This window comes from Syzygium oleosum, unplaced genomic scaffold (assembly GCF_021117445.2).
Source record: "Syzygium oleosum isolate NSW1041296 unplaced genomic scaffold, Sole_v2.1 Sole_v2.13, whole genome shotgun sequence".
Lineage (NCBI taxonomy): Eukaryota > Viridiplantae > Streptophyta > Magnoliopsida > Myrtales > Myrtaceae > Syzygium > Syzygium oleosum.
The window spans coordinates 4151332-4167510 of record NW_026607497.1 but is presented as its reverse complement, the minus strand read 5'-3'; the positions used below and the strand labels follow the sequence as shown (position 1 = coordinate 4167510).

The window sequence follows — 16179 nt, the reverse complement described above, 5'->3', positions numbered from 1 at the left end:
TATTTTCAGTTTCTGAATTTCGAAGGGAAAAATTGAAAGGAAACTTATGTAAACAAACGTAAGCTCTCTTTGGCCAATCAGAAGGACATTGATGCATAGGGTAGTTGGTCTAATAGTCATCACTTCGTCAATTTAATTTTTTCTTATCTTGGCAAATTATAATAGTGAGTTGTTGATTGCACCTACGTTTCTGTACTTTGGAGAAATGATTGTCAATCTCATCTTCGATAATAAAAGGGTCATTAAAGCTCAGACCCAAATGGGCTAGCCAGCTAGTGAGCAAGGGATGAAGTGTTTTTAGCTAGGAAAGGAAGTGATAAAAAGAAACTAGGAGTTCTATTAAGTCTACTGACAATGTAAAATATGATTTGCAGGGTCTTATGATTGACATATGTAAGAATTCAGCTAAGTAATTAACCGGCTAGATATAGGTAGATGTAGCCCACTCACTAACGACATTGTAGTTTTCTTTTTACGCAATCAGTAATCTAAAACAATTATCTAGCGCAGGTGATTATGATCTTCTCTTATATGCGAAAGCAACATAAAATGACGGACCAAATTCGAAGAGAATAAGATAGATCACTACAGGCTTAAAAAAAAACTATGAGCGTGGTACATGGGTGCAAGCGTAGAAAGTCAAACTGACGGAGGGTAACGCAGTTTATTACGGGTATTGATTGCACATTGTGCAAGTACGTACACATGTATACGATAATACGAGTGAAGGAGGATTTTCCAAGTAGACAAGACAAGCATAGAGAAATAAAGGGCTTCAATTAATGACTTCAACAAGCAGATTCTTCTTATACATCCAGCCCATAGAGAAAGCTCGGAACCGCCATCGCAGCCCCTGGTTTTTAGCAATTCTCCTTAGACAAGCTTATCTCTTGGGCCCACCACATTCATTGATCCACCTATGTAATCTGATTTCCATTACATTATTGTATGTCGCATGAATTTGGTCTGCCTCCATTGATAGAGTCGAATTTTCCCTTTTGGGGTATGTCCAGAATCGAGCTGGGTCTCTCAATTACTATTACTACTTGATTAGAAATCATCGTTTAAGTGCTTCATTTGTTTCTCACCATCAAAAGTACAGATTGGAAGTGCTCTTTTAATGGGTTGTGGACATCGAAGTGCTATGGCTCATACGTGACAGATTCCAGATTGAATGGACCAAATTAAGCTATGGACAACTACATGCAACTGTCTATGCATATAAAAGTGGGTAAAACTCACGTGAGGTTGAGTCACGTAGTACGTTCACACGCGAATTTTGTTCCGCAATTTGGTTTTGCTCGACGAGCAGTTGAAACCATCCTAATCCTAATGCATTAGGACGGAAGATGGACAAAAAGATTAAAAAAAAAAAAGATCGAAGCATAAAAGACGAAGGTCATGGCAAAAGATCCTGTCTAGCCTTCACATGTCCAATGTTTTGGTGGTTGAGATTACTATGAGATAATCTCCTGGGACACAGCTAATTTCCGTAAGGCTGAGTCATGTTTCCTTTAGATGCGAGTAATTCCAATACAAAATTCACAAACAATGATGACGTGGAGAAACTTTAGAGTAGAATTAGAGACAAATACAAAATTGTCGCAAATTCACCACTAAGTGGAATAGAATTAGGGACGGTAGTAAACGCGACAAGTTATGTGTCCGCCTTTAAAATGTTTGCAGGCAAATTCAAAATGCTTATAGAGGCAGATAATTATGTCTCTATAATGGCTTTTTATCGTAACGTTAAATCCCGATGTAGATTTTGAAAGCATAGGAGAAAGAGTGCGAACAAAATACATATATAAAAAATATTATTTTTTTAAGCATATATTGCTTGTGTATATGTCGATTCAATTTTGCACTTAAGCAAATCTCAAATCATAATGCTTATATTGTTTATGTATGTATTGATTCTGTTTTGCATTTTAGCATATCTACGACTCTTAAGCATATATTGTCTGTGTAAATAGCATTTCCATTTTGCACTTTACCAAATCAATTTTCGAGATCACTTTAGTTCTTCTCCATTGATATTTTAAATTAAGGAATATGATGATTTTTTGAAATTACATGCTTCACAAATAAATGAATATTATACTGGCATCTAATAAACTTGACTACATTGGGTGATGATAACTAAGACTTTACGTTAATTATCAACATGCGTATTGTTTCTCTAAGAAATATCATATAAATGGGTATGTGCTTGGGCTCGTGAAGGAAAAATAAGGCAATTTCGAGGAACTTACGAAGTAATCCAAACAATACCGATCGACATTCATCGTATCCGATAGTATACTCAATACATTGTGCAATTTTATGTCTCGTGCTTTCTACTAATCGATAAATTAAACCTGCATCGTGGGATTCTAATCCACTTTAAATAAATATCTATGTATGGAGAATTCGATTGACATGAGTATTTATTTCGATATAATTTTGTGTTATTACTCTTACGAAAATTCATGTCATAAACCAAGATTAAGAATAATATAACAAGTATATTTTAGATATAAACGAGTACGAAACTATTTTTTCGTTGTGGTTCTTTCATTTGTGCTTTTTGGCTTTCATGCAGCTTGGAATTTGTATCCTCTAAAACAAATAGATTCCATTACTTTGTGTCCAACGTCCAGCGACTATGGCCTCAGCTTCTTCTTTTTACTATTACAGTTTTTTTTTTCTTTTTTGGTTCTTATTTCTTGTACTTTGTTCCAGCCCAACTTCGAAGAAGATTGACGAGTACTGTCGAACAGGCGTCATGCATTCACAACTTGGCAGATTGGTGACAAGGACGACGTCCCATCGAATTCAATGATGACAGAGAAAGAGAGTTTTTAGGGTTTCTCATTCTCTCTTTATTCTTCTCCCTCTTCTTCTTTTTTTCCGTCAAGATTGCGACATGATGTCCCAGCAAACAAAATGAATTTGAGAAATGACAGCTTAACTGATGTTATCGTCTCTTACGAGCAAATTCATTGATTAAAGTAAGATGACGAAACATAGGTAAATCTCACCGTTAAAAAGAGTAAAATCATAAGGGAAATATAATTGCGTTGCTGCCGTAACGTTTATAATAAATGCTTTTTAAAGTTTCGTATATCAAGATCTTTCTGAGTACTAGAAGCAATATATCCCTATCAAGAGTGTAATACTATCTTCACCAATCATCCATTTATGTTCATGCTTTTACGTATGCGGAATAATAATTGAAGCCATCCCCATCTGAAATTAAATCTCTGTCTAGACCGTGATAGTAATAACTACGATCGAACACAAAACTGATAATCACTACATGATAATCACCTGCGTGCATTGCCGATTTGTGGTCATGGATTGCATTTTGGCCAATGGAGATACAAGTTGCATAATCCACTAGCCAAGTGTGGGAGCACAAATTACTTTCTTCTATGTATAGTTGTAATACTTCATATGGTTATCTTCATATTATGCAGCCATATCGCCCTTTTATGGATACTCGTGCATGAACCTGCAATGCATACATGTAGTGTCGTGACCATTAGTGAGGTGGCTCTCATCTCATCCTCTTAAATGCTCCCTGACATTAATCTCTCTCGCTCGCTCTTCCTCCCTCTCCCTCTCCCTTTAAATGCGCTCTTATTACTTCACGCATTCCCTAGGCAGCTCCTCTCTCTCTCTCTCTCGCACTTAATACAATTCAAGAGAGTGTTCTGATTCAGACTCACCTTGACATAGCTCTGAGCTGATCTCCGCCAGTCTCAAGGTTAAGGATGATGATGAAGAGGTGGGTCTGTGGAGTGCTAAAACATGTTCAGCTCAGGCTCGAAGAACTAGCTGCTTCTTCTTTGTGGGTGGGTGACGGAGCTGGTGCTTCAAGGACTGGGTGTTTCTGCAGATTCTTGAAGGGATCTTTCCTTGCTGCTTTCACCTGCGCTTTTGCTTTAGGTGAGTTCTATTTTCCACTTCCCCAACATTTTTGCAGCTCCTTTCTAAGTTTCTGTCAGTCCAAGTCATGCACCATTTAGCTTTACACAAATTTTCGCTAGCAGTGAACTTCAGTTCAGAGAGGCCACATAGCAAACTCAAACTCACTATGAGGCCATCAACCAACCTGCAACGCCATAATGCAAATACTAGAGAAGTGGTTCATTGTGTTGAGCCTTGAGCTTTGAACTTATCCGAATGTTGTCATTCAACTGCTTGCATGTGCTGGGGCAAAAACCAAGTACAACAGAGTCGTCATTGCATATTTCCAATTCAATGCAAGTTCCTGGTACAGAGAAGCATCATCACATTATTGCATCCTCATAATTCTCTGTCTCTTCTTTCACAAAATTATTAGCCAGAGTAGGTGGTACCTTTTTCAAATGCTTCGCAGTTTTATTACCACCAATAACTTATTTATTGGTTCACTAGGTGTCATCTGCCTTCGCCAGTGAAAAAGATGAATTAAATTCACTTATGTGGAATTTACAGTCCTGCTCTTTCTCGAGCTAGAGGGATGATAGGACAATGAGAGGCTCAAACACTATTCCTAACTTCTAACTAGAAAAGAGGTAATGCATATAAACTCAGTCCATCGCCAATAATAAAACATGCCAAATCACAAATTTCACACACGATAGTCTACTTGTGACTGGCCTGCTTTCCCTCCGAGAGATAGAACGAGTCTATGAGATAATTCTTCGGTAAGTCAGCACGAAACCTTGGCAATATGGCCAACTTATTGCCTTCACAACCAGGACTTTGACATAGGTATAGTGATGCACTAGGATGATGATATCACATATTTATGAGGCAAGTGCTAATTTCTGTAGGTGGAGCTATTGTGGGAATGATCACAGGAGCGCTAAAGGGACAGACAACGGAGACAGGGTTTGTGAGAGGAGCAGGAATTGGAGCAGTGACTGGGGCCGTCACCGCAGTTCAGTTGCTGGAGCTAACGGTAGATGGGGAGTCACTTTCTAAGGTACTAACTTTATATGCCACCTTTTTCTTTTGGAACATTAATTATTATTTCTTGGCTTATACAGATCATATGATATTTGTTGTTCACGTGATTCATTTACCCTTTTGTCGCATATGCTGGTCATGAGACTTTGTTCCTGACTTCATAAATGTCTTGCTGTATAAGCTTAACTTTACCCTCCCTCCTGTTGTCTGGAGTGATAGGTGCAAAGTGACATTGACTTGATATTCTTCATTCTAGATATTTTCTTTTTCGAATATAGAGACGTAGTATCTGGTATGAGAGGTAAAGGGAACACTAATTTGACCCCCATCAGGTAAAATATGCAAAACAAAGTATAAGCAGTATTTCTATGTGGAGATTCAAAGTTTTGCGATTGGATGGTTCGTACGAGGATTTCCGTTTTGGATCCTGACAACTCTATAATTCTACTAGTTCAAGGATTCTCCTTTTCTTCTTCTTTTCTGAGGCAAAAATAAAAATATCAATTGTAATGTCTTCTCAAATTCACTTCCTTTTGCAGGTTGCACTCCTGCGCAGCTTAGTGGATGGAAAAGTATTCATGGAATGGGTAGGCCCTGCAGTGCTCAAAGCCTATCAATGGCAGGCAAGTAACCCAACCCCAGAAGCTGTTTATCCAAACAATTAACTGATTCATCTGGCAGATAATTATGACTTACATTATATGATCTAGTCCTAATGCACTGTGTCTTCTTTTGAACAAAAACCCTAATGAAATGTGAAATGAATTTGTGGGAATGCAGGTGAGCAATCTGGAAACACCTCATAGAGAAATTTCAGACATTTATGACACAGCAGGAGATGAAGGGCTGTCCCAGGATTGCATTCAGAGGCTTCCTGAATACCATTTCCAGTCTAGTGAGATGGCCAAGATAACTGATGATGGACTCTGCTGCTCAATCTGCCTCCAGGTGACCTTCAGCTTGAAACCGCGATAATACCTTAAGGTGTCCCTGGAATTTTATAACTGAAGAAGGATAATTATCGAAGGGAATTGCTGTAGAATTTGGCTGTAGTCCAAGTATACAATATAACAGCTATGTTGCTCATTGGATTGACCTGCCTAGTACCTTCTAAGTATATTAAGACTGGTCTGCAAAATTGGCATACTTGAGTAACGCAATAGGCTCTAGATGGGAATTCAAGAAAGCAGGTCATATTCAATGTACTATACAGTTTACTACATAATTTGGTTTACCAATCTAGTTAATTAGTCCTAATATGCATGACTTTTTCTTCTTTCTGACACAATGTTCTTGGTGCTTTTGATTGCTAAAAAAAGACCATGTAAGTTGTTCTCGTGTGCATGCTTGCACAAGTGGTATCAGCTTATGCTTAACAAATGAGTGCATGCATTTTCGATTCTTCAGGACTTCAAGGAAGGAGAAACTGGAAGAAGGCTTCCCAAGTGCGGGCATATTTTCCATTTGGAGTGCTTGGACGCATGGCTCGTTCGGCGAGGCTCTTGCCCTATGTGTAGAGATAGTATATGTGATCACGAGAACGCCGACTGCTTCATAAATTGCTATTGAGTTTGAGCCGTGAGATGACTTGAGTTTCTTTTGACAAACTGTACTATATGCGCATGCTGCAACATCAAGAAGTTTATGAAGCCTTGACAGAGATATATCTCACCGTCAAAAAAATAGAGTTCTCGATTCATTTCCATGGTTATGAAACCCTCTTGAAAACTGGTCTTTGCTAAGTTTCAGATGCTTTGTATTCGTGTCGACGAAATTCGCAATCTGCATCGTAGGGCACATAGACAGAGACCGACTTCATTGGTCATATTCGATTTCAATCATCGAATAATACGAGTCCTAGAAGCAATATCTTAATCTAACAGCAGCGATCTGGTACGTACGCTAGCGACCAATTTTAGTTAGCAGTCGACTTCGAGTGCCCGCTGAGTGATTCTACTTGTGAGTTGTGACATGCGAGCTGCTTCCAGAAGTGGGAATGAGCTCATCATGTCACCAATTAAGACCTCAAGACCAAATGGACTGCGTATGAAATCCACCGTTTCTAGTACCCAATCACGTGGAGAAGAAGAGATTGCCAAATTTACTACAAGCGAAAGATTGTCAAATTATTGCACATAGAAAAATAATTTGTCGGATCAAAGGAGGTGGACAGAATTTAGTGCATCCAAAGGAGATGTCTTCCTCGGGTCAGTTTGATGTTGACACGGGATATCACTTTTGACGATTACACAATAAATAGAAAAAATGCTTCTTGAATTAAGGAGAGGGGCCAAAATTAGTACATCTAAAAGAGAATCTCCAAGAGATCGATTAGAACTGGATTTTGATGCATCAAAAACATTCAAATCAAATCACGGCATCTTCCACTTAAGAGTTATATCGGGGACTATGCCTCCCATTTCGATACTTGTGCTATCAAAAAGAAAAAAAATGTATCAAAAAAGAGGAACAATTTGTGTTGAACAAAAAGCTTACCTTGCATCCTGCGCTGGGCTCATCCATTTCATCTTCAACCCGAGAAGCCAAAGTCCATTCCATTGCTTTTTAACAAGCAACACCAAAGATATTTAGAGACAAGGAATAGGAAAGGGATTCCTAAATTTTAGCCCAACGTATAAAATAATCTATAAGCTTTTAACTTATTCAATACAGTCCTTAAATCTTACTTTAATGTGCAATGGAATCTCTAAATTTTTCATACATATTCAATCCGGCTCCTGAGTTATATGAAAACGTTCAATATCGTATTTTCATTAATTTAAACTCGAGAATAGATTAAGGACTAAATTGAATATGTAATAAAATTTCAAGGATCGATGTGAATAAATTAAAATTTCATGAATCACGTTAGCTTATCATTTTCTAATAAGAAAATAAACCGAGAAAAAGACAAAGAAAAGCGAAGAGTACCTCCACCAATTTTCTACTGCCGGAACCGCGACTCTTGTTCACTTCACTCCACCAAACCTAGCAGCAGTCGAGCACCAAATCTCTCTCGACTTCGCAGCGCGGTGGGGAGAGAGACTCGGCGTGAGAGAGAGAGAGAGAGAGACAGAAGAGAGAGGATGTCGTGGCTTGCTTCGAGGGCGTTCCACGCGCCGCCCATCGACTTGAGGGCGCTGCGCGCCCGTTGCCCCGCGGCCATGGGCGTCGGCTGCGCCTCCGTGGTCGGCACGAGCCTGTGGCGGTCGTCGTCGGCGGCGGCGGCGCCGCCTTCGGGGCGAGCGGCCGTGCCGTTTGCTTGCTTGGGCATTTCGACCGATGCTCGTGAGTCCCCCCCCCCCCTCTTCTTCTTGTTCCTCTCTCCGTCTGTGCGTCTCACTGCCCCGCATCTCTTATTCCACGAGGCAGGGCTTAGAGAGGGAAGTAATCCGAGTCGAATTTTGGACATTTTGTTGTGTTGATTCCGTCAGTGATTGATGCAATCGAGCGATTTTTAAAGAATGCTAGAATTTGGGTGTTATGCTTCGTGACGTGCGTTTTGATCGATATGGAGTCGATTTGATTTCTGAATGGGTTATGTTTACAGCTTCCTCCGAAAGTCTGTTACTTTCTGACTTAATCATCTTTGCAAGCTTTTTGCGGTTGTTTTTTGGGCTGAAATGATTGCATTGGCGTGGATTGTTGTCCCTCTGTCGTTTGCGTATTTTGCTGTTCGTTTCAGTAGTGGGCACTGGAGTGGATGATGTGAATAGCGGAATACGTTCTTGATGCAGGGTGCTTAAGGATATGGTTTCACGAAATTCGCAAAATCGGAGCTGCTAGTTTACTTGGCGGCTCATTACTCAAATTGTAATGGTTGATTGAGGCCCGAGTTTCTCTGACATACTTTCAAACATTTGAGATCTTAGAGTTGCATGACAAATTGACACCTTAATTTTCATTGTCAAAGTATGCTTATAATCAACCGTCTTACGTTGGACTTGCAAAAAGTTCGAATTTTGTATGTGTTGTTGAGCCTTTGCTTTAGAGAATTGTTGAGAGTTAGATGAGAATGGGCAAAAGGCTTGGAAACTGCTTACAGATGCCACCTGACGGTGGTCGCATTACCGGATGGCCTTTTGGTTACTGCCATCTGAATGGAGCGTACTCTTTTAATCTCGCAACTCCTGTACCAAAACCATCGAATCAAGGGGAGAGACAAGAGCGGCTTGGCGTTACCATATTTTACTGTTGTATCAAATACAGTGGGAGTCCTAACCGGAGCAATTTTTTTAGGTTTAAAGGAAGCTGTTCAAACAGACAAAGCTCCAGCTGCTTTAGGACCCTATTCTCAGGCTATCAAAGCCAACAACCTTCTGTTTGTATCTGGTGTTCTTGGTCTTGTTCCAGAGGTAAGCAGTTCGAGTATTCTTATATGCATCATCAATTGTTTTAGTATGATCATGGCTATATAATGGGACACTAAACAGAGTTGCCTGCTTAAAAATTGCATGGAAACGCATTTTTTACTGTGGGATTGACACATCCAAGTGTAATGTTGTGTGTTGGATACATTGATGCAGACTGGAAAATTTATCTCTGACAGTGTGGAAGACCAGACAGAACAGGTAAGATACATGACCTACCTGCATTGGGACTTTGATAACCATTCTCTCGGCATCTCCGAGAGAAAGATGTTGAGATTTATTAAGCAATTCATCCACTGCATGAAGGATGCTGTTATACTTAGTGTGCTTGGAAATATATTCCTATTTGTTATTTCAATAGTGACAATAATGGGGCCAGGGTTCGATCTATCTGCCACCCATGACTTATTGCTCCTTGCTGAGTAGTATTTACCATTGCTTAGATGCACTTGATTTGTCCATTTGCTAACAGAAGTGGTGTTATGAAACTGTGTAGCTTCTAAAAAATATGGGGGAAATACTTAAAGCTGGGGGTGCCAGCTATTCTTCTGTGGTCAAGACAACGATTATGTAAGAAATCATAGTTTTTGTTGGACTGCTGAATTTATTTTTTGTATGGTTGAAACAGAATTAAAGACATTGGATTTGCCTATCTCCTGTTTTGCAGGTTGGCTGACTTGCAAGACTTCAAAAAAGTGAATGAGATCTATGCAAAATGTGAGTTCTGTACTAGTGTAGCCAATTGGACACACAAATTTATGAGTCTTTTGGTTCCTTGAGGCGAGGCATATCAAATTATTAAGTCACGTGGTTCGATGGCATTACTTCAATACTTAAAGAAGTCATGTATGCAATGAGAAGTATATATATCTTCATAAGCTGAAGAACATAATAAGAGATTTTTCAGAATGGTGTTTTGATCAAACTTGATTATCTGAACGAACGTTTGTGGGTTGTCTCACTTTCACTGTGCCATGCGACAGGACTACAGTAACACATTCTGCATTGTGCTTGAACTCGTTTACCGGGATAGCTCGATGCAAAATAGATTCATATTTAACCAGTGGATGCTTGGACCTATAGGACTCATCTATCCTGTCTCTCAAGTTAGATTCTTCAATACTAAATGTTAGACTCCTTTAAAGTGACTGGATGTCTTTATGTTGCAGATTTTCCGGCACCTTCCCCAGCGCGCTCAACATATCAGGTCGCTGCTCTGCCGCTGAATGCGAGGATTGAGATCGAGTGCATTGCAGCACTTTAATGGGCTTCTGCACAATTGGATACAAACTTCTTGAATGAATCCCGTTTATGAGATTTAAGGGAAGTATAACTGGATGAATTTTTTGTAATTGTTGCAACAATCTAAATCAATGATGCGGCACTTTTTGTTGGACCGAGGACTCAGAATCTCTGACATGCAGTGTTGACCGAATAACATGAGGTTGATCGTAGCGGCAGTTCCTTTCCTCTTTCCCTATCTGTTGAGAGAGGCTGGAAGCAGAATGAAGAGTTGTTTATCAAGCGACTCATAAGATGCTGAGCCACCTTATTTATAAGGTTCTTCTGCAGTCACTAAACGTGATGCATAATAACTATCCTGGTCAGCAGCGCAACACAAAGAATTCGTTATCCTATAATCAGTATCAGCCAACTCAGTTATGCAACTTTGCCAAGAGTAATGTCAATGTGTTTTTTAATCGCCCTAAGCAAGTATTGTGTGATGTTCAGATGTACTTTTTGCGTTGCGGGAAAATGATATTTGACAGTCATTACTTGAACGACACATCGGCATGTGACTGAAGCCTGATGCTCGACCTTTTTGACAAAACTCAGTTTGCTTGCATTTAGCAATAACTTTCTTCAAGGAAAATGCCCCTTTAATACACTGCACCTTAGTGCAGCCAATATTCAGAAATGGAACTCATGGGAAGTACGCGATAGCGCCACCGTGTAAAACCTGATGATATTGGGAGGTATTCACAGTAGAAAACTTTGGAAAACATTATGATTGAATCATGAATTTCATTCTTTTCTCCTTGGTACAAGTCAATTCCAGTAACATTTCAAGATGATTTTAGTTGTTGCTTTGATTGTATCATGATGAAAAAACATACAACAGATCTGTAAGTCAAGTCCAAGAGGAGCTCCCTCAAACAAAAGCAATACATGTTCATCAGCAACTTGTCACCGGTATTCCTGAAAATTGACATGCCCTGTCGCTTGAGCGTGCTCCACAGCCTCCTGGAACAAGAAGACAAGTAAGAACCTGAGAAAAGATTAAACAAACATAAAATTGTGCTCTGTCACGAAGAAGTGACCTTCTGGCCGATGACTCCGATTTGGCATACTCCACAGCGGAGAGTGAAGTTGGCGGTATCAGTATACTTCCTTTTCCTGCATCAAAGGTCGTAAAACCCTTGTTATCCAAGAAAACAGAACTAGAGCGTGCTCTATCAACATAGTCAACTCAGATTTGTATTAAGCGCTTTCACCTAATCCATCTAGATATTTGAGCATAACCGACTGCATAGCCTATTGTGACTGTGCATAACCTCCACGGAGAATGGTGCGCTTCTATAGCTTCTCAGTATAATGCCAGGAAGGTTTATATATTGCAAATAGAAGTGCAAAAGCTATAAGATGCCAATCCAAATTACCCCAATGCAACAACACTGAGCTTGCATGTGTCATCAGCAACCCTATTCTAAGTGTTAATGGCAGTTTAACTTGGCCCGCCGTGATTAATGTTAAAGGACTCCACGGCCAGCATGGCAGTCCTATTGTCTCTTGACTTGAGGTGTGCAAAACCTCAAGTTGAGTACCTTTAGCCACACAATCTTTGCCAATCTATCTGAGATTGTATCTCGCACACAGAAGCTCCAATTTGCTTCTCAAAGTACATAAAAAATCCCAGACTAAGATGTGGGGAGATATAGTTGCTAAGAAAAACTACCTCTGCTGCTCCCTGGCAAAATTAAGGGCAAGTCCCTCTATTGGCCCGATTGTCCTATCTTTCCGCACCTCAAATATAGTCAGATCGAAGTCCTCCGGAGCTCCCTCAAATGGTGATATCTGCACGAAGAGAATGCATGCTTAGAAATTCAACAACTAACAAAAGAAGAACAGTTTAAGTGCCCTTGATCATGCAGTCCCGAAAAAGCAAAATGAGTTTGCTGGCAAAAAGAGCCCATCCTACACATCATTCCACTCCCCACTAAATCTTCATACTTTTCCCAATCCCACCCCCCCCAAAAAAAAAATCTCATTGTCCAAATCTTTTCAACTTCTCTATTATGGTGCAGAAGAAGACTAATCCATTTTGCAACTAGACCCTATCAAAAGTACCATCAGATCTGCACTACTTTCCCAACTACGACGCTATTTCCTTAAAGATAAAAACGCGAAGATTAAATATTTAACAGATAAAGCGTAATTGCACAGAGAAATAGCATACTACTAATGCATCGTAATGAAGCCCATCATAAATCAGCATGACCCTCTCAGTGTACCTCATTTCCTGTCAGAGAGCAAGTAAAAAACGTTCAGTCAAGTCCAACATTCAGAAAAGAAGGACCAATTTTCCCATAAGATAGTTCATGCTCTTCTTTCTAAGATATAGTTTCTTTAATGCTACCTACCTGACCATACAGATCACAACGTGCTGTCTGGATGTCATATGCTGCTATTTCGCGTCCATAGTAGTCTGCTAGTATTGAAAGTTCAATAGCACCTATCAAGGACGATATGCATTGTCAGAGTTAGCGCGGTAGGATAAGATTCAAAGACCTGGAAGAAACAACTACTTGCATAAGGTTTATCATTCACTACCAACTCATGTGCAAAGATTAAGTCACATATGGCACGAAGTGATAGAGATAAAGATCATGTTTGAAGTACTTGAGAAGTCTATCTATCACTGTACGTAACCTTAAAAAAGACAGCAAACAGCAATCTTGACCTCTTCTGTTTACTGTATCATCGCGATTTCTATCTACCTTTTCCAATCATTAACAGAACAGAAATTAATATGCCTGCTTTTCGTCAACAAACCTCCCCACTTCTCTGATTCTTGAATCCAAGCACAATATTCTTCGTTTGGCTTTCCCAGAAATGCTTCTGAATATTTCTCGGGACAACTTGCTACAGTAGCAGCAATGACCTTCAGAAACATAGAGATGAGATGTTAAGAAATGAATGACACGTGAAAAGAAGAAAGCGTAGAAGTACACATCTTGATGTAAATGCTAGCTCATGTATCAAGCGGGCAATAAACAACTCATTATGAATTGACTATTGCAGATGCCAGAAACATGAGAAATAAATCAAATCAATGATCAAATAATGTTCAAAATGTATAATATCAGATGATAGATGGTATCAAGTCCTCACGAATGGATAGAATCCATACTTTCCATCCCTCCCTCTCCTCTTCTTTCATATAAAATTGTAACATGCATCACATATGTGGGTTGAAGAATATACAACATACTCAGCAATAAGCTGGCACTATCAAACTTAGGCTGATATCTTAAATTGCTTGAGCATGCAAAGGGTTCAGGCAGGCAGCCAACTAGAGCTAGAGGTTCGAAAAGGCATGACCATCCAAAATGGGAACAATGTATTTCTTTTTATTGAGCTTCATGACGGAATATGGTCAAGCTGGTCAAACTGACCCGGAAAGACACTTTATTTAATTTAACAAGTTTGAAGAGAAAAAAGACACGTTGGATATCACACTCACATACGAGGAATCAAAAGGCACAAGCAGACTAGAGAGTACAAGCACATAAGCACCGCAGGGGACAGATAACTGTCTTTTTTCTCTATTTTACCATTACCGACCAATATTAAATTACTAGACGATGGGTGAAAAACAGAAAAAGTATGTTAGACAAACCTTTCTTAACTCAGGAGCCTTGGTTTTGTCGTGGTCCATGACATACCTGTATCGGAAAAAGAAAGATGAAGGCCCCAATCTGCAAATTCTATACTTCGACGAGAAAACTTAAAGGCAAAAGAGATTCTAGAAATAACATTTACCCGACAGCATTAAAAAGGCAACTGTTGTCTGAGGGAATGACCCTTCTAGTGACGATACCTTCCATAGCAGATATATATGTCCAGCTGGAAATAACCATGAGAATCATTAAATATCAAGATTGATACCTGCTGTCTGAGAGAGCCATATGAGTGCATCATCTCATATCCACAAAAGCAGAAAATGGTCCAGAAGTTTAACTGCCTAAAGTAATGAAGAACTTCTGCATAAGAAAACTAAAAGCTAGCACATGCAGAAAAAGCAAAATCTGTGCAAGAACTACCTTCATAATACTAGAGATGCATATCCACAGTTCATATAACTTAAATATTCCAAAATGAACTCTCGAATCACAGCATCATCAGAAACAATTAAATTGGAAGTATCCAATGGACCGGAATGATAGAACAATCATATCAACTAAGATACACCATCCAGATCAATTCAGATTGACTACAATACTTGCAATAACAAAAAACTTGTGCTGGGTCAATTAATAAGCTCATAGAACAAGAAAGACCACCAAGATCAATCACAGATAATAATCATGAGAACAGAGCAGACATCGAATGAAGACGAATTATAGCTTCTTTCAAGTGAGATGCTTTTGCTTCCCACCACCCAGTCTCTCTATTCAGACTTACTACAATTCCTACGATGACCTGTAACATGAGCTGGTTTATTCATAACCTAACGGAATCAATCTTGAAGAATAATCATTAGAACACAACAGACATCCAATGGATTCAAATGATGGCACAACACCATCAGTTGAGAAGCTTTAGCCTCGCACAACCCAGTTTCAATTTAGATTAACTACGATCCCAACAACAACCTAATACCATGTGCCGGGTTACAAAAACCCCCGTGGAAACTAAAAAAGACGACTGAAATGAGTCTCGAAAGCAATCTTTATAACAGAACAGAAATCAAAAGGGGCAATTCACATCAAAGGGGAAAGGAGAAGAAACGCAAAAGCAAGAAAACCCCAAATAAAAACCAAGATCCAAAACCCACCTAGCAGGCACCTGATTGACGTGCAACGAGATATAATTCCAATGGAACCTCAAAACGAGACCTCGCCAGAAACAAAAAGAAGGCGACCCACCAACCAGTTCAGGCGATATTTATCGCGAATCATGACAGGAGGAAGAACACGGACGTTATCCAACAAGAAAGATAAAGATCATGGGGAAAGCTCTAGATCTAAAACAGTGGGATTCCGCTGAAAAAGAAAACAAACACCGCCGGACCCACAACATTATCTTGACGCAAACGTCAGCTACTTTCGCATACGGTGACATGCTTGTGTTGTACACGCAATTTTCGCCCGACCCGAGAACAAGTTTAGAAGAAGAAATATGGGATCGAACAAGAAAACTCTCACGCGAATGAGGTGGTGATCAAATGCAAGAATTTGCGAGAGAAATGGTCCGGCGTTGCCGCTCCGATGTTTCGATCTTATGGCGCTAGTGCCCAGTGAAGAACTCTCGCTCCGTGGATGAGAACATTTTTTTACCTCCTCTACTGTTCGTGAATTGTGGGGAGTTTCGAGATTTATATGGCTAACAGCAAAGAAGGATTGGTCACTTGGGATTTTATACAAAGCCAAATGAAAGAAAATTGATGTTAGATAGATTCGGTTTTTTAAATTTTTTTTTTCCAATTTTGGATAGAATAATAGTCGATTTTGTTCGACGCGGGTGTGAACAATGAAAATTCACTTAGTTACTTAGATATGTGTTTCCAAAAACGGTTAACTCACGCCCCAACTTTATTGAATTAAAAAATAATGATGTCGAATATTGACCGTTTAAATTTTCGGCA

General features: G+C 39.5%; 3 protein-coding genes across 6 annotated transcripts; 2 read left to right on the top strand and 1 right to left on the bottom strand.

The window, feature by feature from the left end:
• Nucleotides 1–3577: 3577 nt before the first annotated feature.
• On the top strand, nucleotides 3578–6683 carry LOC115675204 (NEP1-interacting protein-like 1). Its single transcript, XM_030597805.2, has 5 exons — nucleotides 3578–3933; nucleotides 4806–4957; nucleotides 5481–5564; nucleotides 5722–5889; nucleotides 6349–6683. Exons 1-5 carry the CDS (start codon nucleotides 3759–3761, stop codon nucleotides 6508–6510), a joined length of 741 nt encoding a protein of 246 aa, XP_030453665.1. The 5' UTR covers nucleotides 3578–3758; the 3' UTR covers nucleotides 6511–6683.
• A 1235-nt stretch (nucleotides 6684–7918) lies between these two features.
• LOC115674922 (reactive Intermediate Deaminase A, chloroplastic) lies at nucleotides 7919–10765 on the top strand. The gene is made up of 6 exons (XM_030597445.1): nucleotides 7919–8229; nucleotides 9181–9296; nucleotides 9468–9512; nucleotides 9808–9881; nucleotides 9979–10028; nucleotides 10481–10765. Exons 1-6 carry the CDS (start codon nucleotides 8028–8030, stop codon nucleotides 10573–10575), a joined length of 582 nt encoding a protein of 193 aa, XP_030453305.1. The 5' UTR covers nucleotides 7919–8027; the 3' UTR covers nucleotides 10576–10765.
• Nucleotides 10766–11316: 551 nt separating this feature from the next.
• LOC115674921 (OVARIAN TUMOR DOMAIN-containing deubiquitinating enzyme 2) lies at nucleotides 11317–15903 on the bottom strand. Of its 4 annotated transcripts, none has more exons than XM_030597444.2 (9): nucleotides 15740–15903; nucleotides 14355–14438; nucleotides 14212–14257; nucleotides 13365–13473; nucleotides 12953–13044; nucleotides 12769–12831; nucleotides 12268–12386; nucleotides 11633–11708; nucleotides 11317–11555 (listed from the first exon to the last, which is right to left on the bottom strand). In XM_030597444.2, exons 2-9 carry the CDS (start codon nucleotides 14417–14419, stop codon nucleotides 11499–11501), a joined length of 627 nt encoding a protein of 208 aa, XP_030453304.1. In that variant the 5' UTR covers nucleotides 14420–14438; nucleotides 15740–15903; the 3' UTR covers nucleotides 11317–11498. The 4 variants fall into 4 exon arrangements, with proteins under 4 accessions (XP_030453304.1, XP_030453301.1, XP_030453303.1 ...); XM_030597441.2 differs by lacking the exon at nucleotides 15740–15903 and adding an exon at nucleotides 15370–15553; XM_030597443.2 differs by lacking the exon at nucleotides 15740–15903 and adding an exon at nucleotides 15461–15522.
• Nucleotides 15904–16179: the final 276 nt, after the last annotated feature.

What these genes read in the sequence shown, in the direction of transcription:
- LOC115674921 (XM_056317269.1), bottom strand. Translation starts at nt 14,452, where the DNA reads ATGGTTATTTCCAGCTGGACATATATATCTGCTATGGAAGGTATCGTC. An exon ending in TGCCTTTTTAATGCTGTCGG is followed by an intron (nt 14,258 to 14,354) that starts GTAAATGTTATT and finishes TTTCCGATACAG; the next exon opens with GTATGTCATGGACCACGACA. An exon ending in TTTGCCAGGGAGCAGCAGAG is followed by an intron (nt 11,709 to 12,267) that starts GTAGTTTTTCTT and finishes CCTTTGATGCAG; the next exon opens with GAAAAGGAAGTATACTGATA.
- LOC115675204 (XM_030597805.2), top strand. Translation starts at nt 3,759, where the DNA reads ATGATGATGAAGAGGTGGGTCTGTGGAGTGCTAAAACATGTTCAGCTC. An exon ending in CACCTGCGCTTTTGCTTTAG is followed by an intron (nt 3,934 to 4,805) that starts GTGAGTTCTATT and finishes TAATTTCTGTAG; the next exon opens with GTGGAGCTATTGTGGGAATG. An exon ending in ATGGGGAGTCACTTTCTAAG is followed by an intron (nt 4,958 to 5,480) that starts GTACTAACTTTA and finishes TTCCTTTTGCAG; the next exon opens with GTTGCACTCCTGCGCAGCTT.
- LOC115674922 (XM_030597445.1), top strand. Translation starts at nt 8,028, where the DNA reads ATGTCGTGGCTTGCTTCGAGGGCGTTCCACGCGCCGCCCATCGACTTG. An exon ending in TTCTTGGTCTTGTTCCAGAG is followed by an intron (nt 9,297 to 9,467) that starts GTAAGCAGTTCG and finishes ACATTGATGCAG; the next exon opens with ACTGGAAAATTTATCTCTGA. An exon ending in GTGGTCAAGACAACGATTAT is followed by an intron (nt 9,882 to 9,978) that starts GTAAGAAATCAT and finishes CCTGTTTTGCAG; the next exon opens with GTTGGCTGACTTGCAAGACT.